At 40.9% G+C, this 27,968-nt stretch overlaps 1 protein-coding gene across 1 annotated transcript; it reads left to right on the top strand.

Annotated features, from left to right (window-relative positions):
• The first annotated feature begins 143 nt into the window (after window positions 1-143).
• On the top strand, window positions 144-26,655 carry LOC139376097 (potassium voltage-gated channel subfamily B member 2-like). Its single transcript, XM_071118277.1, has 3 exons — window positions 144-467; window positions 1,776-2,474; window positions 22,300-26,655. Exons 2-3 carry the CDS (start codon window positions 1,896-1,898, stop codon window positions 24,154-24,156), a joined length of 2,436 nt encoding a protein of 811 aa, XP_070974378.1. The 5' UTR covers window positions 144-467; window positions 1,776-1,895; the 3' UTR covers window positions 24,157-26,655.
• The last annotated feature ends 1,313 nt before the right edge of the window (window positions 26,656-27,968 follow it).

The following is a 27,968-nucleotide window of genomic DNA, read 5'->3' on the forward strand; positions in this document are numbered from 1 at the left end:
GATCTACCCGGGCTCGCTCTCGTTGATCTGTAGCTGTCCTTGGTGATGTACATCTCAATCCAATTAGCTTTCACCTCCGGGCTGTGTTGCAGCCAGCGGGTGGAAAAAAGCTCCCCCCTATTACTCGATCCTGTGCGTCTTGCTATACAGATAGCCCCATGGTGCGCTCATCCGTTTATTTTTACATGTTCGATATCCGAGGACAACCTCTTATCATATCCCCATGGAGTGTGTCGTTTGCAGTTTTACTACTGGTAGTAGTAGTATTTTCTCACTACAAGGACGATATTTCTCTGTTTATTTCTAAATGTGACAAAGATAAAATGTGGAAGATATCCTCTACTCCAGTTACAGACGGCTTGCGGTACTAGTCGGATGGGAGGGTAGCCTAATCACGGATAACCTGCCTCTTCAATTCTCTTCGAGGGAGAGGAGTTTGGTTTGAAAGATAAGAGTGATACAAAAAGGTAGGCCACGGATTGTTATTAGGCTATATTAGACTCCGTTTTTTTCTGAAATGTTCACTTTTCATATATTTTCTGAAATGTTGTTTAAAAATAATAATATCTTATATTTTTAGCCTATCTACTGCTCTATTATTTAGGTTGTGTAAAATGCAAAGACGTTCATAATAGACTATATGTGAAATAAATTATGTTTGATTACAGTGAAATACAGGATCAGTAAGGATCTGATTACCAGATAAGATGTTCGAAAAGTTCAGGTTACTGAATTGATATGGTATATTGGGTAGGATACCAAATCATATATTGGTTCCATTTGATCTTGAATGAGGTTTTCTGTGTATTACATAAGTAACCTTGGGGTGATAAAGTACAACTATGTTACCTCTTAGAATGTATCCTAGGCTATAATAAAGTGCCTTATTATCAAGACCTATCAAGACAGAGTTGGGTAAAATTTACCCTCCAAGTGACACCCTCCAAATCTAGTGTAAATTGGTTAAAACGAGTGCCCTGTATAAATAGCTTGGAGGCTATTATGAAGTCATGAACAGTAGCCTACACTCTGTGGAAACGGTTCTACATTGAACCCAAAATTGTTATACTTGGAACCAAAAGGTTTCTACCTTGAACCAACAAGGGTTCTTCAAAGGGTTCTCCTGTGTGGACTGACGAAGAAACCCTTTTAAAATCTAGATAGCACATTTTTCTAAGAGTGTAGCTAAGTGTAATAGGCTACTTGCGGTGAGATTTATGGTTAACTTAAGCCAACACAATTAAATCTTAGGTCCACTGCCTTCAATGCATAGAGCACTCTTTATTTTATTTGATAAAGAATAACTTTTCAGGGTGGTTCTGCAATACCATGAGCTCACATAACATTTATTTAATGGATTGGCTATATTGTTCTTCAAACCTGGTCTTGGGGAACCACAGGGTGTGTAGGATTTTGTTCCAGCCATGTAATAACACTAGCCTGGAAATCTAGACTGAGTCACGCTAAGGATAATAATTCAGTCTGGATTTTCATGCTATACTAACAGACCTGATTTAACTAGTCAAGGGCGTGTTGATCAGCTGATTAGTTGAGGCCTACTGGGCACAACGAGCATGCACACCCTGTGGGTCCCCATGACCAGGCTTGATGAGCACTAGTTAGTAAATGATGTCACTGCTTACATGTAGTCATTATAAACTGATGGGGATATTTTAAAACCAGGTATTCAAAAATGATGATGCATTCAGATGCACATTTGTCCTCAACTAATGGTAAAATTAGTGTCCCTGTTTTTTTCATTTTTTTTCTTTCAGTTGAAGCCATGGGGAAACTGGTTTGAAGTTCCTCTCACATTCAAAGTTGTTGGGCCCAATCCTAATTGAGGGGTCAGTGGATTTGACCTGACCTAGCATAACACCTGAACTGTGACCATCATGGCGGAGAGAGCTAGCTTTGGGATCCCCAAAAGCAACTCACGTCCTGTAGGCTCACTCCCACCAGAGCCGATCGACATCATCCGTACTAAGGCTCGATCCAGAAGAGTCCGCATCAATGTTGGGGGGCTGGTCCACGAGGTCCTATGGAGGACCCTGGACCGTCTCCCCAGGACCAGGCTGGGTAAACTCAGAGACTGCAATACCCATGAAACCTTAATGGAAATCTGTGACGATTACAGCTTGACTGATAATGAATACTTCTTCGATAGGCACCCAGGGGCATTCTCCTCCATTCTGAACTTTTACAGAACAGGGAAGCTGCACATGATGGAGGAGATGTGCGCCCTGTCCTTCGGCCAGGAGCTCGACTACTGGGGTATAGATGAGATCTACCTGGAATCCTGCTGCCAGGCCAGGTACCACCAGAAGAAGGAGCAGATGAACGAGGAGTTGAGGAGGGAGGCCGAGTCGCTCAGAGAAAAGGACGGGGAGGAGCCGGAAGAAGGCTGCTGTCCAGACAAGAGACAGAAGCTGTGGGACCTCCTCGAGAAGCCTAGCTCTTCTCTTGCTGCTAAGGTAAGACCAAAGCGTTGACCTGGGTTGAGTTTAGGCCTACTGACTATGGGTCAGTCCAAATCCATCCCATCCCATGGTATCATAGCTGCTTGCAGGAATCTCTCTAATTTCATAATGTAGTCTCATAATTTATGATCTTGGTTGCAGTAAAGTAGGGGAGTACTGTAGGGGCTAGACCTCCTTAACCCGTTTTCAACTTCAGCTCAGCTGCTGGCAAAACTCGGTATGAAGTGAATCTCAATATATCAGATATATGGAATTTGATCAATTCGTTTATTAATAACAGATCTTGTGTCCCAATTTGAATTTGTCTTTAGATATCTCTTTACTTCCAACTCAATCAAAACAGTAGAGGAGAAATTGTGCCACCAGCAGCTTAATCCTCTTTTAACCTATGAAGTAATCAGATAAGAAAGAACCCGGAAGATTATGGTTCATGTGTGCTTAGTGCATACTGCTCTGTGTGTTGTACAGTTGAGATGATACATTAAAGAAATACAGTATATGAATAATATCACACATGCTGTATATTGATGCACAGTATTTTGCACTCTTAACCAATACATGTATACTAAACAAAAATATAAACGCATCATGCAACAATATCAAAGATTTTACTGAGTTACAGTTCATATCAGGAAATCAGTCAATTGAAATGAATTCATTAGGCTCTAATCTATGGATTTCACATGACTGGGAGTACAGATATGCATCTGTAAAAAAAAGAAGAAAGTAGGGGCATGGATAAAAAAAATGTCAGTTTCTGGTGTGACCACCATTTGCTTCATGCAGCATGACACCTCTCCTTCGCATAGAGTTGATCAGGCTGTTGATTGTGGCCTGTGGAATGTTGTCACACTCCACTTCAATGGCTGTGAGAAGTTTCTGGATATTGGCGGGAACTGGTTGACGCTGTCGTACACGTCGACCCAGACCATCCCAAACATGCTCCATGGGTGACATGTCTGGTGAGTATGCTGGGAACTAGACCATTTTCAGCTTCCAGGCATTGTGCACAGATCCTTCTGACATGGGGCAGTGAATTATCATACGAGAATGGATCTCAGGATCTCGTCATGGTATCGCTGTGCATTCAAATGGACATTGATAAAATGCAATTGTGATTGTTGTCTGAAGCTTATGCCTGCCCATGCCATGACCCCACTGCCACCATGGGGGAACTCTGCTCACAACGTAAGCAAACCGCTTGGCCACACAACGCCATACACATGGTCTCCAGTTGTTCGGTTGGATGTCCGGTTGGATGTACTGCCAAGTTCTCTAAAACAATGTTGGAGGAGGCTTATGGTAGAGAAATTAATATTAAATTCTCTGGCAACAGCTCTGGTTGTTATTTCTGCAGTCAGCATGCCAATTGCCCGCTCCCTCTGTGGCATTGTGTTGTGTGTCAAAACTGCACATGATAGAGTGGCCTTTTATTGTCCCCAGCACAAGGTGTACCTGTGTAATGATCATGATGTTTAATCAGCTTCTTGATATGTCACAGCTATCAGGTGGATGGATTATCTTGGCAAAGAAGACATGCTAATTAACAGGGATGTAAAGAAATGTGTGCACAAAATTTGAGAGAAATTAGCTTTTTGCGCATATGGAAAAATTCTGAGATGTTTTATTTCATCTCATGAAACATGGGACCAACACTTTACATGTTGTGTTTATATTTTTCTTTAGTGTAGTTAATTTTAGTATACGCTGATCAGTTGATCATATGAACTCCTGCACCAAATGCCTGTAGTGTAAGGTTAGGTATTATGGTTTGGTATTCATGTTCAAGTTAGTTCTTGGATCTATGTCTCCAGGACTAAGATCTTATATGAATCTGTCTAATGTGATAAAGTGTTAAATAATATTTTACAGACAGCAGCTTTATTTATTGTCTTGCATACACACTCTCAATGGTACACCATGTGTACTATGCTTCCCAGAATTCAGTCCAAGAAAAGCAGTCAATTGACCCATTAGTAACGGTTTAATGTGCATGCTTTTATCTTCTTTTTTTTACTAGAGTGGGGAAGTGTAATGCATTGTATTCCCACAATTGCACATTTGTCCTCTCTATGGGCAAAATCTAAAGCATCTAATGGTTCAGTCCACTGCCAACCTCAAATGGTATAAACAGGAGGTTTTCTGAAGAACCATGTTGGAGTTTTAGGGAGACTAGATTTAGTTATGCTAATAAACACAAGTGATATAAGTAAGTGCAGTGTACACATTTTTATTTTCTTTTAATAACATTGAGTCACCTAATTCAAGAGGAGGTGCTTAGTGTCTGTTAGGAGTTTTAGCAGTAGGCCTGATAGGAAAATGTTTTAGGAGGAGGTGCTGGAGGTGACAGATGGTCAGGGGAACCCACTGTTGGCTCACACACGGGTCAGTCCCCATTATCCTGCTTCAGTAAACTGGCAGGACACTCAACTGACTGCAGTGTGTTTTATGAACATTGGTTACACGTGTTATGTAGGGGTTGTCTAGGGTCTGCTCAGAGGGTTGGCGTCAGTTCCTGATCGCATTCATCAGAGTGACATCACAGGTCGCTCCTTGACTAGGCAAGGTAGTAATTGTACCAGTGGTCACATCATATGACTTTAATATAGGCCTGCATGGAGAAACATGGATGAATGGAGACAAATGCTGAGTTGATTTTGTCAATCAGATGGGCAACTGCCGACTGGGCAATCCTTTTAATTGAATTTTGTCCTTGTGCAATATTTGAGTCACTATGGACATCATGTAATTCAAGCTGACGGGCTCCAAAACCTGAAACATGTTCCACTTTACATACATGTACTGTATTTATTAACTGTAACATTGAAACCTGACTACCCAGAGATGGGTGCAGTGCCATCAGACCAAAGGTCTTTGTGAAATTAGCTTGGTGATTTGTAACGATTAAGTGAACAGTGAAGTAAGATAGGGCATCCCTTACCCCCCAATGACAGACACTAAGCTCCTGTTGGCTTGTGGAAGGAAGCATGGGGGTAGCACTAACTAGCACATGGAGCTTAGGGAGTGCTTAAAGCACAGGGGTAATGCCAGGGTGTGTTGCCTCCTTTGGCCGAGAAAGGACATGGAAAAGCATAAGGCACAGGGAAGGACACTGGCTGTGTGTGTCGCTAACTCGAGATACCGGAGGAGTGGCCATGGGGTATACCCAGCCTGTCACAACAGTATGTTATGGTTGGCTCCCAGTCAGTTATATTTTGTGAGTCAGCACAATGACACAGCATCCACTCAGGGCTCTTGTCATTACATCACACACAACTGCTGACAGGAACGGAAAGGGGCCTTGCTTGACCAAATCAAATTACTACTCCAGAAGAAGTGTCATTCACAATTTTGTGAGGCTACTGTTCAATACTGTCAAACATTATTTCCAGTTTATTACCTGTAGCACAGTATTTGATTTGGTATGCGTATAGAATCAAAATGTTTTATTTTGAAAATATTGGAAACAACTTTCCAACGGGTCTCAAGATAATTCTGTGTGATTTTCCAATGACACAAACAAACATTGGAAACTTTAGCAAATGTGAATAACTCCTTGACACAGAGCGTGTGTGACTTCCATGTGAGTGTCAGCTGCTTACAGCCTACTGTGTCCTGCCCTGTCCTACCAGTCCTACCTGTCCTACCACTGTTCACCACCTCCTCAATTCTACACATCAGTCAGTTTTAATATACTTTTATATGCTATGACAGCAATCAGGTTCTCATACAGGTAGGCCTACTCCATAATGGGGTGTGTCCCTAGTTTTGCTGAGGCCTGGTTGTGCGGCTCAGTACTGTAGGGAGTGATGGAAGTGAGACTTAATCTTCTTTGGGGGTTTGACCCAGGCTGCTTCTGCAAATAGACTGTTGTGAAGGCTGCACACCGTCTGGCTCACAGCGAGCTGGGTTTGCAATATGCCGACCGGCCCGGGCGGGGGTCACGTGTGCGGTAGAGCTGTTAAGCAATTACTGCAGTTGGGTTGGCTGCTGCTATAAGATTAACAAATGACGTAAAAGCAGTCTCCTCTCTTCATGATTAGTTCCTGTTCAGTACTTGTTGAATAGATACAGGTTGAGTGCCCACTGGTTAATTTGAGTTAATGACTGTGAGATAGTGCAGACGGCAGGAGCATGTCTCCTTATCACGCTCAATTTAATCTTGAAGAATGATTAAAAAGCTTGAGTGAGATTAATTTGTCCCTTTGGCAAGTTAGACAGAATGCTTGGATAGCATAATCGTTTTTCCCAAATGTGTTGTCTTTTAAATTGGATTCTTTCACCCATTTATGTCAATTGACCTTCAATTGGAGCTGAATATGTCATAGGGAATTATTCTCAAATAGAGGTACAGGTTTTTCACCTGTAACTCATGTGGCTCAGTTGTTGCAATCTGGACATGCACTATAGCAGTACAGGGTTATTTTAGCCTTGACTAGATTGGAATGTTGTACATGGTGAAACTGTTCTCCAAAGATTTTGCGTGCACATGATTGTTTTGAACAGAAATCTATCTCCCACTGAGTGCTGTCTACCTCTCAATCTAAAATGAGAGGCATCTTTCAATCCACCTCAATTAACACACTGGATAGAAAAGGTCAACAAAATGTACATGGGTACCTGGTCAACTCAGAGCAATACTTTATTATCCATTTTCAAATGGAAATGGATTGATTTCCTGTCACATTACCCAACTTAAGTGCTCTTGATATTTTGGGCATTTACTGTATATATGAGTATATTCACATCAAGGATGTTATCCTGTTATTGATATATTGGATGAGGGATTTTGAGTCTTGGCAAGGAAACTGCACCTCTCAGCATAATCCATTTTGCCTTCAGATCGTGTACCCAAGCATGGCAGTGTGCGGCGCAGGAAAATGCCACAGGCATCTGTGTGGTAATTTGCTGCCATTTATATAACTATTTCTCATCCCTCTTCGCCTCTCCTCAATCTGCAACTACCTTGATATTAAAAGCTACAATTAGCTGATTTTCTATCTCCAAGGAAGCAATAATCCCATCACTTCTCATACTATGTGTCACTTCATATACAGTATACATTGTGGTGTTAAGTCATTTAAATGCCCTTCACATTCCACTACAGAAGCCAGTTGTTAAAATTCTAAGCATGAGCCATCCCCTTTCTTTTTAGAAACTGCTGGTTAAACCTTTCAAATGACGACTCACCTTTTTATCCCAGATTTATACCAACTTTGAGAGAAATTCATTCCATTATGGCAGAGGTCCATCTGGACCTTTTCAGATGTGAATCATCAGTTACACTCTTCGGTGAGGTTGTTCAATATTACTCAGTTGCCAAACAAAGGCGACTTCATTTGTTGTACAATAGTTTGATCTACTGCAATGTGATTTTCCTACTTTTTGGAAGGGTGCAGATTGAATGAGTCAGAGATGATCCTCTTTAATGAACACTGGAAAGTCAAGATAATGCGATCCATAAATGTGCTTTAAATGTACAAATGTAGGATCTTCATTTGAAAATGCAAACTTCCCACTGGGCACAAACTGGTTGAATCAACCTTATTTGTCAACGTATTGTGACATGGAATCTACACGGAATAGACATTGGATTTGAAAAAAAGTTAACTGTTGTTTTAAGCGTGAAATTTAAACTACAGGATTATGTCAACATGTCACAAATAAATTACAATTGAAGACGGAAGTTTACATACACCTTAGCCAAATACATTTAAACTCAGTTTTTCACAATTCCTGACATTTAATCAGAGTAAAAATTCTCAGTTTTTGGTCAGTTAGGATCTCCACTTTATTTTAAGAATGGGAAATGTCAGAATAATAGTAGAGAGAATGATTTATTTCAGCTTTAATTTCTTTCATCACATTCCCAGTGGGTCAGAAGTTTACATACACTCAATTAGTATTTGGTAGCATTGCCTTTAAATTGTTTAACTTTTTTCAAACGTTTCAGGTTGCCTTCCACAAGCTTCCCACAATAAGTTGGATGAATTTTGGCCCATTCCTCCTGACAGAGCTGGTGTAACTGAGTTAGGATTGTAGGCCTCCTTGCTCACACACACTTTTTCAGTTCTGCCCACACATTTTCTATAAGACTGAGGTCAGGGCTTTGTGATGGCCACTTCAATACCTTGACTTTGTTGTCCTTAAGCCATTTTGCCATAACTTTGGAAGTATGCTTGGGGTCATTGTCAATTTGGAAGACCCATTTTTGACCAAGCTTTAACTTCCTGACTGATTGTCTTGAGATGTTGCTTCAATATATCCACATTATTTTAAATTCCTCATGATGCCATCTATTTTGTGAAGTGCACCAATCTCTCCTGCAGCAAAGCAACATTATGCTGCCACCACCGTGCTTCACAGTTGGGATGGTGTTCTTCGGCTTGCAAGCCTCCCCCTGTTACCTCCAAACACAACAATGGTCATTATGGCCAAACAGTTCTATTTTTGTTTCATCAGACCAGAGGACATTTCTCCAAAAAGTACGATCTTTGTCCCCATGTGCAGTTGAAAACCATAGTCTGGCTTTTTTTGTGGCAGTTTTGGAGCAGTGGCTTCTTCCTTGCTGAGCGGCCTTTCAGGTTATGTCGATATAGGACTCGTTTTACTGTGGATATAGATACTTTTTTACCTGTTTCCTCCAGCATCTTCACAAGGTCCTTTGCTGTTGTTCTGGGATTGATTTGCACTTTTCGCACTAAAGTACGTTAATCTCTAGGAGACAGAACGCACCTCCATATTGAGCGGTATGGCGGCTACATGGTCCCATGGTGTTTATACTTGGGTACTATTGTTTGCACAGATGAACATGGTACCTTCAGGCGTTTGGAAATTGCTCCCAAGGATGAACCAGACTTGTGGAGGTCTACAATTTTCTTTCTGAGGTCTTGGCTGATTTCTTTTGATTTTCCCATGATGTCAAGCAAAGAGGCACAGAATTTGAAGGTATGACGTGAAATACATCCACAGATACACCTCCAATTGACTCAAATGATGTAAATTAGCCTATCAGAAGCTTCTAAAGCCATGACATCATTTTTTGGATTTTTCCAAGCTGTTTAAAGGCACAGTCTACTTGGTGTATGTAAACTTCTAACCCACTGGAATTGTGATACAGTGAATTATAAGTGAAATAATCTGTCTGTAAACAATTGTTGGAAAGATTACAGGTGTCATGCACAAAGTAGATGTCCTAACCAACTTGCCAAAACTATAGTTTGTTAACAAGAAATTTGTGGAGTGGTTGAAAAACGAGTTTTAATGACTCCAACCTAAGTGTCTATAAACTTCCGACAACTGTGCACTGGAGTTGCTTACCAAGACGACATTGAATGTTCCTGAATGGCCTAGTTACAGCTTGGGCTTGTTGTAAATGGGTTGAAAATCTATGGCAAGACTTGAAATTGGCTTGGGGCACCACCAGTACAGAGCTTGCTCAGGAATGGCAGCAGGCAGGTGTGAGTGCATCTGCACGCACAGTGAGACGAAGACTTTTGGAGGATGACCTGGTGTCAAGAAGGGCAGCAAAGAAGCCACTCCTCTCGAGGAAAAACATCAGGGACAGACTGATATTCTGTGAAAGGTACAGGGATTGGACTGCTGAGGAATGGGAAAAAGTCATTTTCTCTGATGAATCCCCTGCGCTACCATCATTCCTGTGTCATGCCAACAGTAAAGCATCCTGAGAACGTTCATGTGTGGGGTTGCTTCTCAGCCAAGGGAGTGGGCTCACACATAATTTTGCCTAAGAACACGGCCATGAATAAAGAATGGTACCAACACATCCTCTGAGAGCAACTTCTCCCAACCATCCAGGAACGGTTTGGTGACGAACAATGCCTTTTCCAGCATAATGGAGCACCTTGCCATAAGGCAAAAGTGATAACTAAGTTGCTCGGGGAACAAAACATCGATATTTTGGGTCCATGGTCAGGAAACTTCCCAGGCCTTAATCCCATTGAGAACTTGTGGTCAATCCTCAAGAGGCAGGTGGACAAACAAAAACCCACAAATTCTGACAAACTCCAAGCATTGATTATGCAAGAATGGACTGCGCAGAAGTTAATTGACAGCATGCCAGGGAAGATTGCAGAAGTCTTGAAAAAAAAGGGTCAACAATGCAAATATTGACTCTTTGCATCAACTTCATGTAATTGTCAATAAAATCCTTTGACACTTATGAAATGCTTGTAATTATACTTCAGTATTCCATATTAACATCTGACAAAAATATCTAAAGACACTGAAGCAGCAAACCTTGTGGAAATTCATATTTGTGTCATTCTCAAAACTTTTGGCCATGACTGTCTGGTTGTAAGCATAGTGATAACACACTGAGAATTCACCAAATTTCTGTATGTCTTTTTGAGTGGATAAATAAAGGTTGAAAGCTCATTGATCAACGTCTCAACCAAATCTTACCCAAATGTCCATGTTGAAATGACTTGTTGTGCCCAGCGGGTTGTATTCAAGGTTTAAAAAGGATTCTAAAGTTTGTAATATCCACTTAACATTTTTAACCTTGATTTGTCCTAACAAAAATGTTTCAACCTCTACAAAAATGTTCATTAATTATAATCCATACCATTATGATCCATTGCTGCAGGATTATTTTCCTGCTGTGAGAATTTGGTCAAACTAACATCCTATATCTGTACTTGAAAAAAAATAAATGGTGTTCATTTAAAAAATCATACACTCTTTCTTAGGGAAATAAAGGTGCTATCTAGAACCTTAAAGGGTTCTTCGGCTGTCCTCATATGAGAACCCTTTAAATAACCATTTTTGGCTCCAGGTAGAACCTTTTGTTTGCCAGTAGAACCCTTTTGATTCCAGGTAGAACCCTTTTCGGTTCCATGTAGAACCCTTCCAAAATGTTTCTACCTTTAACCCAAAAGGGTTCCTGGAACCAAAAAGGGTTCTCTTATGGGGAGAGCTGAACAACCCATTTTTCTAAGAGTGTACAATTGATTGCATGGCTTGAGGGTGGTGAGTGTAATATGATTTATTTGACGGCAGTCGGCAGGCTGTAGGCCTACAGCACATGAGACGAACAGGGTCATCTGTTCCAGACATGCCACCAGGGGTCTTTTCACAGTCCCCAAATCCAGAACAAATTCAAGAAAACTCACTGTATTATATAGGGCCATTATTGCATGGAACTCCCTTCCATCCCATATTGCTCAAATGAACAGCAAACCTGGTTTAAGAAAACAGATAAAGCAACACCTCACGGCACAACGCCTCTCTCCTATTTGACCTAGATATTGTGTGTATGTCTTGATATGTAGCCTATGTGTGCCTTTAAATGTATGTAGTTCTGTTCTTGTCTATTAGTGTTATATATGATGTCATGTTTTGTCTGTACCCCAGGAAGAGTAGCTGCTGATTTCGCAACAGCTAATGGGGATCCTAACAAAATACCAAATTATTATAGTTGTATGTCATATGCAAATTAGCTCTGCATTAGCAGATGACACAAACATCACATTAAAAAAACATGTGTAAGTATGCTGTGGCAGTCTGTTCTTCTCCATGCGATAGTGTGTGGTGTGCATGTAGCCATTGCAGGATCCAATGTTTGTCCCTAAAACAGAATACCTTGGACATTTGGTTTAGTTTATTTGGTTAAATATCAGTTCAGTTTACACACTGTGTTTAATTACAGGTTGCCCAATCATCACGTCGTCTGAATCTGTCACATGGTCATGTCACCTTAATTACCAAGCTTGTGGTTGGCCTGTACGTCGTGATGACCAATCAGGCGCATCTATTTGACTAATTACTATAATCATGGCCTTCTCCCTTTTCCCCTCACACAAAGAGAAACCATCCCACCATCAGCAACTCACTGAGCACAATCCAGTGGGCTCTGGTCTACATGGATCACAGTCAGAAACAGTAGCCTGAGCCAACATGATCTAAATAAAGCCTCTTTTGGGGGGTAATAGCATGGTGTGTGTCACCATAGTAATGAACAGTGAAATCTATGCAAATTGTCTTGATACCGCAATGTTATATTGATTTAAAAAAGTGTGTGTCTATATGCAGCTTCACTGTCTATTGATAATTGAAAATTGTTTCATTATGTTTCTAAGGAAGTGTCATATTTTAGGTTTAATTACAATCCAGTGGTACATCCCTTATCAATAGTGAAAATATACACATACATACACGCAAACACATAAGGCTTGATATTGGTTTAGTAATGGTCTTTAGAAGGCTATATAACCATTTTCTAGTTGGTATTGCTGTACAATGGCCTGTAAAATTAAATGGCACTCCTCCACTGTGTCCCTTACTCAGCAGAAGCTCCTTGAAAAATGTGGTGGGTTGGTTCCAGCTACATCTCCCATATAAAAACACAGCCAATCCAATATATCCCATGTCACTTTTCCATAAATACCTCCTGATATTGATCAAGACATTCTTGGGTTTCCTTGCCGAGTTAGTTTCCCCTCCGAGGACGGCCTGCAGCAGTGATAATGTTTGCCAGAAATAATCTAACCTTCAAGCCTTACATCCTTTGCGTTGAGGTGGTATTTCCTTTTTTTTCCTTGGGAATTTTACAGTGTGTTGTTTGTCTTGTTGCTTTTTTGTCTCGTTGTCTATCAGATCTATAAGCTGTGGGCTCTTTGCTGTATGGCCGGTATGCCTCAGAGGAAGTAAGTTCTGTATGTCAGCCATTTTGCTATTGGCTCAGAATAAATATTTTATATAGGATTAATTTTATTGGCTGTGTACTGGCATACATTTTACAGGCATACTTTCATCTCAATGAATTTGTTTAGTTGATTACATTTAGCCTTTGGCAGTCAGATCACGATAATGCTACTGGACTTGAGGTGAGGTCAGTTTGAGGCAAGTGTGGAACCGTAACACTGTTTGACTGTGGTGTTTCTCTTTTATGTCATCACCATAACATTTGTGATGTTAAGCCTCAGTTCTCTGCCTTCCACACGTGTTCATTTCCTCTCAGATGTTGCTGTAAATCCAAACTCCTGTCACAGATTATAGCTGGACAAATCCCTGTGTTTTGCCTGATTGAACCTCTACAAACAATCTTCCCTGGATTTTTTTCTGTCCGTTTCCTGGGAGCCTTTGTTTGAAGTTTAGCAGCAAACCAAGAGCTAAACGTAACTGAGTGGGAGGACAGACCTGGCCAGGGCTTAATGAGGGAAATCCAGATCTTTCAATTAATCTGCTTACCTCTCAGTAGCCAGATGTTCCCAAGGACTGCACCATGCCGGTCCAGGTCACACATGCATGGAGCCTGGTTGGGACAGAGAGACACACAGCAGAGGCAGCTCAGCCTGTGTACTAGCCCCATTGTCCCGCAGTCCCACCTCTCACCTAATGTATTGGAAACCGCCGCCACTCATAAACATAGAGCATCATGCTCAGATTGAGTCATGATCAATCATCATACTCTTGGTTTTGTTTTGAGGGATTTCTGTGTATGAATATAAGGATTTAGTGTTGCAGCATATTTGAATGAAAATGTGGATTAGCAGAGTATAATACTCAAAGGTCTTAGACTGGGTCCCCGGAATGGATTCCTTTGTTGGATCTTAAAATATCCAAAGGGTCGTTTCTAAATACAGAACATGGCTACATCTATTTGACCTCAAATGCAAATTACTTTATTGTCCCCTGAGGGAACAAAAAAAAAATGTAATCTGTAGTGTTATATGAAAATATATATGTTATCTATATGGAACATTGTAAATTGTTATTGCTGTGAAAAAGGTATTTAATGTACAAGACTATGGACGGATATGGTAATACTGTACAATAACTGTTGTAGATACCCATAGCCATATCTGATTTGAGAAAGTAACGAAGTACTGTAACATATTCTGTACATGTACTTGGTGTATGTTGTCTATAATTCACCTTATTAGTTCCTTTTTAGAAATTCAATACAAACACAGCCAATGTGTCTCAATGGTAATTGTTCAACTCCACTGAGAGCTCCAGGGCCAAAGAGGAGACTGTCATTTGCAGTGCTTAATGAGAGATTTGGCAGCAACAGACAGTGCTCTTTTAGTGGGTAAAGATTGTCTGTCAGGACTGTTGGAGGGTAAAAAACATCCAGGATGTAATGCAGGAGAAGAACAATACAGGTGTTTTATGACTGTTTCACAGCGTATCAACGAACACCCTTACACTTGAGTCACAAAGGTGTTTTGTGGCAGAGTATTTGCTGATCCTTTGGCGTTCGCTCCCTGTTTGCACACGCATGCCCTGCCCTGGAATCTTCTCAAGATGTGGGCTAGCGATTTCTCTGTATCCAGATCACTGTTCACGTAATTACGTTTCTGCAGATCTACAGATCAGGTCAGGAGGAAGCTAATCCTGCTCCTTCCACCCCCACAACCTCACCAATGATGTCTGTCGACCTAGACTATATCTAAATGCACCACACGCACGCAAGGCCCATGAGTGAATTACTCTGTATTAAGTGCTTTGGTAGTATATCACATAGCAATCATTCAATCAAATGTATGTATAAAGCCCTTTTTACATCAGCAAATGTCACAAATCACCAACAATCTATCATGGTCCGAACACCCCAAGACAGTCGTGAAGAGGGCACGACAAAACCTTTTCCCCCTCAGGAGACTGAAAAGATTTGGCATGGATCCCAAGATCCTCAAAAAGTTCTACAGCTGCACCATTGAGAGCATCTTGATCGGGTGCATCACCGCCTGGTATGGCAACTGCTCGGCATCTGACCGTAAGGCGCTACAAAGGGTAGTGCGTACGGCCCTGTACATCACTGGTGCCAAGCATCCTACAATCCAGGATGTCAGAGGAAAGCCCATAAAATTGTCCGACCCCCCCCCCCCCCCCCCCCTCATTTGTTTTGTACTCTGCTGCTACTCGCTGTTTATTATCTATGCATAGTCACTTCATCCCTGCCTACATATACAAATTACCTCTAACCTGTACCCCCCGCACACTGACTCGGTACCGGTAGCCCCTGTATATAGCCTCATTATTGTTATGTTATTGTGTTACTTTTTATTATTTTTTACTTTAGTTTATTTGGTAAATATTTTCTTAACTCTTCTTGAACTGCACTGTTGGTTAAGGGCTTGTAAGTAAGGTCTACACTTGTTGTATTCGGCACATGTGACAAATAAAGTTTGATTTGATTTGAAGCACAGTGGCTAGGAAAAACTCCCTAGAAAGGCAGGAACCCAGTAAGAAACCTAGAGAGGAACCAGGCTCTGAGGGGTGTTACAGTACATGGCCAAGATGTTCAAACTTTCATAGATGACCAGCAGGGTCAAATAATAATAATAATCACAGTGGTTATAGAGGGTGCAGCAGATCAGCACCTCAGGAATAAATGTCAGTTAGCAATTATTTTTTGATTTTTTTGGATTTTATTTGTGAGGGCATAGTTTATAGAGTGTTTGCTGAAGAAGGCAACGTGTTCTCAATGACATAAATGCCATGTTTTTTCATAGAGAAGACAAAGACACATGGTAGTGGCCCACTAGTCTGGTTTTCACAGAAAAGTCATGTAAGCGTATAATGATGAATGTTGACCTCAGTGTCCTGCCTGTGAAATAGTCAAACTGTTCAGCATAGTATTTTCCTTTGTGTTGTTTCTTCTTGTACAAAGCAACAAGTCACTCAAGGTTATTACTAATTTCTATGTGAAGCAGCATGGATTTAGATTAGGCCAAGGTGCAAAGGTCCTACCATTTGGCAGCTATTATGCCACATTAGTTAGTGTTGACAAAATGGACTTTCATATAACTCGATCCCAATTGCCCTTTGACTCACCTGTGTGGGTGATAGTTCAGGTCACAGTTGACCAATGAGACCTCCAGCAGCTCTGCCATCACAGCCAATAGGCATAATGCTGCATGACCATTGACTTGACCTCAGCAGCCATGACTGTGGTCAGACTGGGTGTTCATCCTGACATGCCCGAGACAATCCCTGCATCACGCGATGGCTACAGCCAAGGCTTTTCAGAGGCTTTGTCTTATCCATCCCTCTGCATCACACAATGACAGACTCCCTCTCTAGGTCTCTGTTGTGTAATGTAAAACACCTTTCTTTGAAGCGGTTTCAGTTAAAAGTGTTTAAAATGTTCTTACATCTGGAATCTTTCAAAATATTTGGGTTCTTTGGTATTTACTTAGAACTGTAGTAAAATAGTTGTTACATAAATATATACTTTCCCCCCTTAGGATTCATCAAACCAAACACAAGTATGATGGATACTACCTGAAGGTAGCTACTGATTGTGTATTATTATTATTATTATTTAGTAAACTTTGATAGCACTTTTCATTACTCACAAAATCTCAAAGCGCTTGTTCAGCAAAATAAACAATAGCAAGTATTTAGACAGAAATATAGGCTACAACAGTAGCTAGATCAGATCGATCAAATCTGTTTGAGTGCTTCTCGAAGCCTCCAGCGGTTGGGCAGCTGCGGTCATGAGAGGATCTAGACGCTCATAGCTAGATGGTCAGCGGAGATGGTGGTCAGGTCAGCATGTCCAAGGGCAGGCAGACAGGCAGGCAGCTCAATGTTATCAGTGCATCTCCGCCGTCTGCAGCTTCTCTGTATTGGGATCCGGTGAAGTTTGAGCTCCCCACAGAGTACAGCCTCCTTACTTCAGAAGCATGGCCGTAACTATGAGGACAACGAGGTCCGGACTTCTGTCATTTTTCGAATAAAAAAAGTATACATATTTTGTACACAATAAAGAAAATGAATTATGGGTCAATATCTAAATGTTGGTCACAGCTTTGATCAAGGCTCAGAATGCTAATCACGCCTCTTTGCGAAATAGTGGAATCATGAACAGTGGAATGTTCGTTATATTCGCCTGCGTCCCCTGGATTTGTCTCCCGGATTTGCCTTTCACCACTCTCTCAAACGGCTCTCAAACGGCTCACTCCGCCCTCTCGCTGCACAGCCCGAGGGCCTGATACGTGAAACAAACTACCCCAGCTCGGAGACGGCTCACTGGAGAAGTAGGCAACACTAGAGGTGCTGCTGACAGTGTGTTTGTGAGATGCCGGACAAAAGGCCATCTTTAAATTATCCCGCATCTGCCGTGTCTACAGACATCACCCAAACAAACAAAAACCGACTCTCGGAGAATGAGTGCACAACTGGTAGTCAGTCACTTATAGATATAGTACCTTCAGAAAGTATTCACACCCCTTTACTTTTTCCACATTTAGTTGTGTTACAGCCTGAATTTAAAATGGCTTAAATTTACATTTGTTTTGTTACTGGTCTACACACAACAGATGTTTTTCGAAAAAATAATCAAATGAATTAAAAATTAAAAGCTCTTCGTTACAGCAAGCCTTAATAAATTCAGGAGTAAAAATGTGCTTAACAAGTCGCATAATAAGTTAAATTGACTCACTCTGTGAGCAATAATAGTGTTTAACATGATTGTTTTATGACTACCTCATCTCTTTACCCCACACATACGATTTATCTGTAAGATCCCTCAGTCGAGCATTGAATTTCAAACACAAACCACAAATACCAGGGAGGTTTTCCAATGCCTCGCAAAGAAAAGCACCTATTGAATATCCATTTGCGCATGGTGAAGTTATTAGTTACACTTTGGATGGTGTATCAAAACACAGACAGTGATGTGGTGCTCAGTGGTGAGGCTGAGGCAGGCTACAATGCATGCAGGAGGAAGCATAGGAGACAGAAAAGGAGGAAGCAAGCAGAGAGAGGTTAATACAATGGTTCCCAAACTTGGGGACAGGGCCCGGTCCCCTGTTAGGAACTAAAAAAAATAAGATATGTTTCAATATGAACGTTTCCACATGGCCTATCTTCCCTATAGGCCTACATTAAAATATAATCAAAATGCAAACAACACAGTACAATAATAATGTAATGCGTGTTTGTTTATATCGGTGGTTGTTCGTCTTATCCATTACTTACCATTTTTTTTTACCATTACATCACTGATATTCATACAGAATCTTAAGTAATATTGTAATAATTATTGTGAAAGTGGTAATTGGGCTGCAGGGTAGCCTAGTGGTTAAAGCATTGGACTAGTAACCGAATGGTTGCAAGTTCAAATCCCCGAGCTGAAGAGGTACAAATTTGTCATTCTGCCCCTGAACAGGCAGTTCCTAGGCCATCATTGAAAATAAGAATTGTTCTTAACTGACTTGCCTAGTTAAATAAAGCTTAATGAATAAAACAAATCTATGTGCTCCATTGATGTCTGTGTGTCCAGAGCTTCATTAGTAATGCCTAGAAATACAAATGTGAATGCTATGCAATTTGAAAAAAATAGATATCTAGGTAAAGAGCAATTCATCATTACAACTGACTGAGCAGTCGCTGATGCTATGTGTCAGTGTGAATCATTTATCATATTTCCCCCCCTTTCAGGGGTTTACCATTACAATTGTATAAATAATAGGCTTTTGTAGATTGACTGAGATGATAGAACCCACAGCAGCCAAGGTGATAATGGGTGGGGTCATTTTTCCTTGTTTTTGCTGTTCTCCAAATAGCATTTTTAAAGTGTTTTAATTGTATAGAATGCAGTAAATTAGCTTCAATGTTAAAAACACCACCCCCTTCTGGACCTCACTAAAACTCAAACCCTGGTTAAAGCCCTGTTCAGAAGTATCCTCCTGTGCAATGACAAACTGTCCCACTGCCAACTCTGCATGCATTAAATATGATTATATATGTACAGAATGTACATTAGCCCTCTGCCTTGGCTGCCACTAGGCGCCATGACAACTATATAACTATCAAAATACCAGGAAGTAGGCCTACCCATTGCTACTAACCACATAATTGCTCAGAAAAATCAGCATTACCAATACTTGTATGGATCACGGTACTTTGTTACTGGAACCAACAGATATGTTTTCACCCCAGTTGTGGCTCATTTTAAGCACAATTTTGATTTTATATTTACAAGCCAAACTACCCTGCAGTATATCATGATTATAGAGTGTCCATTTGCCTGATGGATCAGTGCTCAGGTGTGATAGAGTAGATTCTTAGCTAGTCCTTGGCTCGGTCTTGGCAGGAGGCTTTCTCAGAAGTAGCTGGCAACGGATGCAGGCGGTTGTCAGTGACTCACGTGGCATCGACAGGCTGTCACAGCTATGGCCACTCTCCACCGTAAGTCACCTTAGGTGCTCTTCTGGATATTTTTCATTCTTTAACATATCTGTGATTTATTCACTTAATATATAGATGCGGGTATAATAAGTCTGTACAAACCCTCCCCTTCTCCAGAGGGCCATAAGTATGGGAGCTTCAGCATGTGCTTGTCTCTGTGAGGAGGACATTTCAGGATAATTGTAATAGGATTTGGTGGCTATCTATAGTAAGGATAGAGAGAGGTTAGAAGTGGTTACTCATTCTTTCCTCAACAGGAAGAATCAACCAATAATCTGATACTTCTTATTCAGTCAACATTGTCATTCCAAACACACCCACTAAAAATGCAAGCCGCAGACAGGATATTGTGCATAGAAAGCTGATTGTGCATAATCATTGATTTAATGCAACGCATTGTGATCCATACAATGTGTATGTATGGCTATAGGCTATGTGCAGGAACTTAAAAGTTAGCATGTATTAGCCTACAACTATTATATTTATGTTTGAAATGATAAGAGAATCCATGATAGGTTATAAACTCTATATTTGCATTTGCTTCATGGGATGAGGGGAAACCCCTCCAGAAAGGGATTGTTCTGTGTAGCCATCTCTCACAAGGCCAAGAGTCTCATCAATAGCTCTCTAAGCCAGTCATTTGAGCTCCCCCACTTGTCCCTGGCAAGACTGCATTTCACTTTCATTGCACTCATATTTTAAAGGACTAATGACACTGAAACACTACAGGCGCTTGCCAATACAGCCACTATGCCAATATTGAGACTTAAGCTCATACTCTCACATCTTTGTTGCACGCATACAGTATTGCTCATTTCACAATATGCAAATTGGGCATGTTTGCATAAAGCACTTGGAGATGTGGAGAGCGGTCACAGTTATGTCAATTAGTCGTGTTACGTCCTGCAGCACTGCAGCAAGGTTGTCATGTGAACATCAACTGTGCTAAATACTACAGTATGGCCCGACCTGTTTGGTTATACCTTGTGTAGGCAAATGTGTCCTTGCATTTTATTTGAAAAGTAATAATCACATCTTGAAAAGTTACTTCTAACTCCTAACTCTATTACCTGCAATGAGGGAACTGTCATTTTATTGAATTAGTTATCTCATTCAAACACCTGTGAATCCTTTGAGACGAGTTTAAATGAAACCGGCAACTTTTTCTTTGTCTTTCACTGTCTGTGTGATTGAATCTCCCACAGATACTGTATTCTCATGTCATAGTTTTTGGGCTCGGTCTGCTAATCACAACTGACTGTGTTTCTACACAGGAGTTGGAGATGCAGATCTATTATGGTGTCTGACTCTTTTGTAACCTGGGGTTAATTCTCCTCTATAGCCGTGATTAAGAGAGTATTGCAGGGAGGTCAGGCCCATGCGATGACAGCGTCACAGCCTTGGGGACCCAGGAAGGGAAGGAGGGCGGCTGGACCGAAAAGGGATAGCTAAGAGAGATATAATAAGAATTTGATTATTTCCACAGGGAACTAAACCTGTGCCCTTGTCTTGATGAAGAAGTGAACATACACGCAATCACACACACACACCTCACAGGTTTGACCTACAACAACCTTTGGTATTTACACATGTTAGTGCTAATTTAACCTGAGCATAATGGCCGTTGACAAAGACTTCTTAGAACCATGACATAGTGGAAATAGCAGACAGAAATCTATATGCTGTTAATTAACTGATGTGATAAGTGGTGATTTGTTTGTTTCCTGTATCAGATATCTCTGATTTGAGTGTTTCTTCGGTTAAGGAAGGAGTGGCCAATGTGCTGCAGAGTTGAGAGGATATCTGCTTTAAACATTGATTATCAATCCATAATAGAGCCTCTGCTGCCGCCCACATTTAGATGGATGTAAGGAAATATTGCCCTCTGCTCTGTCATCTGTGCCTTACACAACCGTTTCTGGTATTGCTCACATCATCTTATCCATTGGCTTATACAGTACAGTATATAGACATGTAATGTTGTAGAACCATCTAATCAAAGGATGTTGTGTCGTAAATAAGACACATTTGGTGTAAGTGGTGTTGAGTGAATACTGTAACTAAGTATTCTAAGTAACTAAGTATTCTAAGTAACTAAGTAACTTACCAGCAATATCAAAATTACTTTATGATTGGATGCGCTAAGAAATCTCTCTCGTGAGGTCAGGGCACCTTACGAGTCTATGATGCCTCTGTCAGACCACCCCACCAGGACACTGTAGAGTTAAGTGGTTGCATGGGGAGAACAACCCTTGGCCTAGGCAATATAGCTAATGAAGACAAAAATGACAGTTGAGGTGCAGTACAGTTGATTTACTTAAACAACATCACTAGACCTTAAGCACAGTACGCAGTGGACTTACTGCTTGATGATTTTTAGCTGCAAATACAGCACCTGCTCTTAATGATCCTCCTGACAACGTTAAATGTGAGCAAATATCAATCTCACTTACTATCTGTTCACTTGAAGGCATAATTCATGTTTTCCATCCATCTTAGTAAGGAAGGCTTAGTCCTGAGAAACCAGGTTAACTAGAATAAGTAACCAGTATGCACACACATACACATACACTGATGTTTGTGTGTAATAAGAGTTGTCTCAGCTATCTGATTATGACTCATTTTCTATTTTTTTTGTTTCTTTGTCTTTCAGTTCCTGGCCTTTGTCTCCGTCTTCTTCATCGTTCTATCAACAATCTCATTATCACTCAATACCTTGCCAGAGCTACAAGTCGTTGATGAGTTTGGACAGGTCAATGACAATCCCAGCCTAGCGCATGTTGAAGCTGTGTGCATCGCCTGGTTCACGATGGAGTACCTCCTCCGCTTCCTCTCTTCTCCTGACAAGTGGCAGTTCAGCAAAGGCCCATTGAACGTCATTGATTTACTCGCTATCCTGCCCTACTATGTAACTCTCTTTCTGACCGAATCCAACAAGAGTGTTCTGCAGTTCCAGAATGTCAGACGAGTGGTCCAGATATTCCGTATCATGAGAATCCTAAGAATTTTAAAACTGGCCAGACATTCCACTGGACTGCAGTCCCTTGGGTTCACCCTTCGGCGCAGTTACAATGAACTGGGTCTGTTGATATTGTTCTTGGCTATGGGCATCATGATCTTCTCCAGCCTGGTATTCTTTGCTGAAAAAGACGAAGATGCCACCAAATTCACTAGTATTCCTGCCTCATTCTGGTGGGCTACCATCACCATGACAACTGTAGGTTATGGGGACATTTATCCACAAACTCTTCTTGGTAAAATAGTCGGTGGGCTCTGCTGTATTGCAGGTGTGTTGGTCATTGCATTGCCCATCCCCATCATTGTGAACAACTTCTCAGAGTTCTACAGGGAGCAGAAGAGACAGGAGAAAGCCATCAAGAGGAGAGAGGCCTTGGAGCGGGCCAAGAGGAATGGCAGTATTGTGTCTATGAATCTGAAGGATGCGTTCGCTCGCAGTATGGAGCTGACGGATGTTATGGTGGAGAAAGGTGACGAGAAACGGCCAACGGATAACCATCTCTCACCTAGTAGGTGGAGCAGTAGGCAAGGCATCTCTGAGGTTAGTCCAAAGTCCCAGGCGAGGTATAAAGAGGTTGCTCAACTGGGATCTCCAGATAGGGTCAATCCTCTAAGAACCAGCCCACAGCACCTGAATGCCAAGATATTGGAGGAGATGTACAACAAGATGACGACCACTGCCAACGTTGGCTCGGGAGCTCCACATGAACAAGGACAGAAGCTTAAGGAGGAAATGGAAATGAGGGTGGTGTCTTCTGGACTAAAGCCCCCCCTAATTAGGGAACAGGTCAGTGGTGACCTCAGGAGCCCATCCAGCATGGACAGCTTCGCCAGCTGCACTACAGAGTTCAGTGTGGCAGAAAGCAGTGCCCTCCTCCCTAACGTAGCAGGACGGAAGGCACCTCCTCCCCTCGACCTCAGCCAGATCAGCTCTATGGAACCAAAAACCAAAGAGAAAGTTCCGCCGGCTACCATCATCAAGGAGGGTCTTTATGAGTTTGTCTCAAGCAATCCAGAGAGGGCGTCACAGGGGGAGGATAATCAAAGCTTTGACATGAGCGTCGAAAACATCCGCAGTTCTCTCAGAGGCAACCCACAGAAGACGAAAGCTCTAAAAGTGAATTTCATTGAATCTCAGGCAGAGATGCCGTCAACGCCTCCCTGTGCTACTCTGTCTCCACAAGGATACCAGCCCTCCCCACCCCCAGGCCAGGTCCCGGTGACCAGCCCACGGGCTCCAGGAGAGTCAGGCCAAGGCGAGGATGCAGCCAAGGGCTTGGAGGGCGAAGGTCAGCCTTCCAGCTTAAGCCACAGGGGAAATCACATGGACAGGGCCGCTGTCTTCAGCCCTTTGTCACCTAAATCAACCAACTGCACAACTCAGGAAGTGGTTGTTGCTGGCAACGATGAAGGAGAGGCAGGCAACAGCCAAAAGGAAAACCACATAGTTCTGGATGGAAGTCTATCTCCATCTTGTGAAACAAGCATGTGACTAGTATAGGTGGAAGGTCAAGGAAAGATTGAACAGACTCTCTTGTTGTCTATGAAGAACAAAAAGATGAAGCACACTAATGTATTAAAAAATAAGTTGTCTGCATGGCTTGACAATAATTTTTTCTGATAACATCACTGTTTCTGAAGACCTATGAGAACTGCTGCTTGCTGCAGACATTGAACTTTTAACAGTGACTTTTACTATAAGGCTCCAATGTGAGCAAAAAAACAACCTAGTATGAATGAGGACATTTATGAACAAATTGTACTTTATGGTCGTGGACTTTTTACGCAGCTAGCTGTACATTGCAAGTTTTTTTTTTTTAGCTTGCTGAATATTTTTTTCTGAAGTGTGGTGGGACAAGGACATCGACTGAAGAGGGGAACGTGGAAAGACTTTGGGATTTTTATATAAGGCCTCATCATTGGTCGAGCAGTATCAATGTCATGTCATATTCTGTACTTGATATGGCTTGCATTAATTAGCAAAGTTGCAATTCCATCTCATGTTATTGTATCTGTTTAGATTTTGCACCGTTCTCAATCAAGTCAACCGAGAGACATACTGTATATGGAACAAGCAAGGGCCTCCTAGTTCAGGGAAATTAGAAATGAATCTAAGCAAAAACAAAACAAAAGTGAAGCATATTATATAGCAATTCGTAAACATCTGCCTATATGGAAATAGACCAATAAGAAAAAACAGTTTTAATAATAGCCTATACATGACTATCTATGATTGCTTTTAAATACTTTATATTCTACTATGTTATATTCTGTTCATGTGAATGAGCTTATGTCCCTCATTTCTATGTTTAGCATTGCTGTGGTGCAACCCTGCATTGATGGAATGGGAAATGGACAAGCCATGTAAGTACTGGTATTTACACTATGACAAAATTGATTAGATAATGGCATTATACTTTAAAACAAATATTATCATACAGCAGCACTTCATTCACTTAGATACGGATCATATCAACTGAATGGTTATTCAGGTTCTTCACTAAAATGGACATGTATTATTGCTAACTTCCAGATCCATCATGATCCAAGGAAATCTGTGTTGTTACACTCCTCACTGTATTTATGTTGTTGTAATGCTGCCTTTTGCTTAGAGAAGTGCAGAAAAAAATGTATTGGATATGTACATGTGCGTATGCTAGTTGGAACAAATAATGTGTATGTTTGATGTGTCAAGTTTAATTTATATTGTATGGGGATGATTGTGGTCACAGTAGGTCTAATACTGCATGGTTTCCCAAAATCAGTCCAAGGGCCGCCCCTGGGTGCACATTTTAGTTTTCGCCCCTAGCATTACACAGCTGATTCAAGTAATCAAAGCTCGATGACAAGTTGATTATTTGAATCAGCTGTGTAGTGCTAGGGCAAAAACCAGGGGGGGGCCTAGGACTGATGTTGGGAAACCCTGCAATACAGTACAGCACTCAGGGAGAAAGTGTAACACTGCCCTCTAAAGACAGAGGATTTTAAGGCATTTTAATTCATCCAAGAATTCATGCATATCTCTAATTAGAATTCCTGTTGATATTGAAGAAAATAACCTCTTTATTCAATTCATTGAGCATTTTCAAGTTTTGCATGGCACATCTCAACTGTTGCATCTTTAAAAAAACTATACTTATAAATCTGAACTGAATCAGGAGGGCCATCTGCAGACAATCTGAATACTACAGTATATTCACTATATCAATTACTGTGCTTATATTCTATTTAAAGTAGATCATGTTACCATATTATGTTTTGTTTGTTTGCTTGTATGATTGATTCCATTTTTCTAAGATAAAATGGATCAGGACTGTAATATTTCCTGGTAAATTTATGAATTGTGTGCCTTTTCATAAATAGACATTTATGAGAAGGCGAAAACCTACATAATTTGGCTGGTTCATAGAGATCTATAAAGAATGTATTTCTAGTAGGGAGATATATGAGGTGATGATATGCAAATAGCTATTGTTCTGAGTTATCAAGTTTTGTATAACTTGAAAGCTTTGTCATATCATGGCTTACATCCTCCTTTCAAAGTACCATTTGTTGTCAGTAATGTACAGTACAGTAGGCTTATGTTAGTTCATGATTGAGATGTCAGGGCAACTGGAAAAGTTACTGCACTGACACTCCTTGATATAACACCAGCTCATTCACCAAGACATCTGTAAAACCTCAATGTCCATTTGTATTTTTGTTGTAATTATCTTACATTCTTTTGTACAGTTAGCTCTATCCTACTCATATCCTCAAATCAATACTGACAACCACAGCGTAATGTAGGTAACTCTAGGGTCAATTCCTCATCTGCCTGCTTTGTGTGATGTTCCCTCCATATACCCAATTTTCTTTAGTTATTTTAAAGGTATGTGACCATAGTCATCTTAATTGTAAGTCAACATAACTTGATAGTGAATGAGTAGTAACTTATTGTTTCCAATAAGTTGATTACCATATGCAAGACAAATAAAATGTGCTCATGTGACCTTGCCTTTGTAATTGTGTGTTTACAGAGGGGTCATCAAGATTCTTATTTTGCATGTGATGGACATTTTCAATAATAAGGCGAATAGACCAAACGTACACAGTATGAGAGCAGAGAACAAAAACACGTTTTCTGGGGCAAATGTGCCAAATTCCCTTCTATGGAATGGCCCTGTAGTAGCCCTATCTATGAACCATCCAACCAAGTCCATCGGGGAGCTCTCAATTCAGTGATAATCAGTCAATCCCTGGCTGTTGTCAAATGAACACAAAATAATAAAAAGCATTAACCCAGGGATATGTTTAGGGGAAGTGCTTTAGTGATCATTGAATGATAATGCAACAGCAATAGATGTACCTTACACTTGGACCTAAGGTTCAGAATTCTCTGTTTACTTCCTGCATGCAGGATTTTAGGAAGAAGCCGGGGCTGATTTACACACGCTAGTCTTCTAACAATAAGGATAGGTTTAATCATTACACTTGGAAGTCAGAGGAGTGAGGTTGAAGAAAAGTGGAATATGTTTTGAGTGATTGTCAACTGTACTGCAGACATGGAATGTAAGTCACAGAAAATAGAGGTTGTGGTGGCAACTGCAGAGAAGTACATGGGATTACGAGGTTTCACTGTTGAAGATTTGCAGAGAGTGTTGACTGGTAGTGTTCTGTCCCCTCAGACCGTTGGCCTGGCTTAGATAGGGTTAGATAGGGTTAAATAGTGAAATGGGCTGGTGTTTAAAAAAATATATATTATAATATTTTTTTTATGAGGGCTACTAGTTGGCAGGGTAATTGCCCTTTCTCCAATTTTGTATTACCAGAATTTAAAGTAGGTATGCCATGACTGCTCTCACACTTCAGTACAGTAGGTGGCAGTGTATGCACATGTCAGTTGGTTGCAATCTGCCAATAAAACCTTGAAGAAGAAGAAGAAGAAGAAGGAGGTGATTTGTAGATGTATTTATTTATTCATTCAACCTTTATTTAACTAGGCAAGTCAGTTAAGAACAAATTCTTATTTACAATGACGGCCTACCAAAAGGCAAAAGGCCTGGGGGCTGGGATTAAAAATACAAATATAGGACAAAATACACATCACAACAAGAGAGACAACACAACACAACATAAAGAGAGACCTAAGACAACAACATAGCATGGCAGTAACCCATGACAATACAGCATGGTAGCAACACAACATGATAACAACATGGTAGCAACACAACATGGCAGCAGCACAAAACAAGGTACAAACATTATTGGGCACAGACAACAGCACAAAGGGCAAGAAGGTAGAGACAACTGTCAGCAAGAGTG

The sequence above is a fragment of the Oncorhynchus clarkii genome, chromosome 20, assembly GCF_045791955.1.
Source record: "Oncorhynchus clarkii lewisi isolate Uvic-CL-2024 chromosome 20, UVic_Ocla_1.0, whole genome shotgun sequence".
Lineage (NCBI taxonomy): Eukaryota > Metazoa > Chordata > Actinopteri > Salmoniformes > Salmonidae > Oncorhynchus > Oncorhynchus clarkii.

Excerpts from the sequence above, each read along its gene's own strand:
- LOC139376097 (XM_071118277.1), top strand. The coding sequence starts at position 1,896 with ATGGCGGAGAGAGCTAGCTTTGGGATCCCCAAAAGCAACTCACGTCCT. Across the intron at positions 2,475-22,299 it reads GCTCTTCTCTTGCTGCTAAG|TTCCTGGCCTTTGTCTCCGT; the intron begins GTAAGACCAAAG and ends TTTGTCTTTCAG.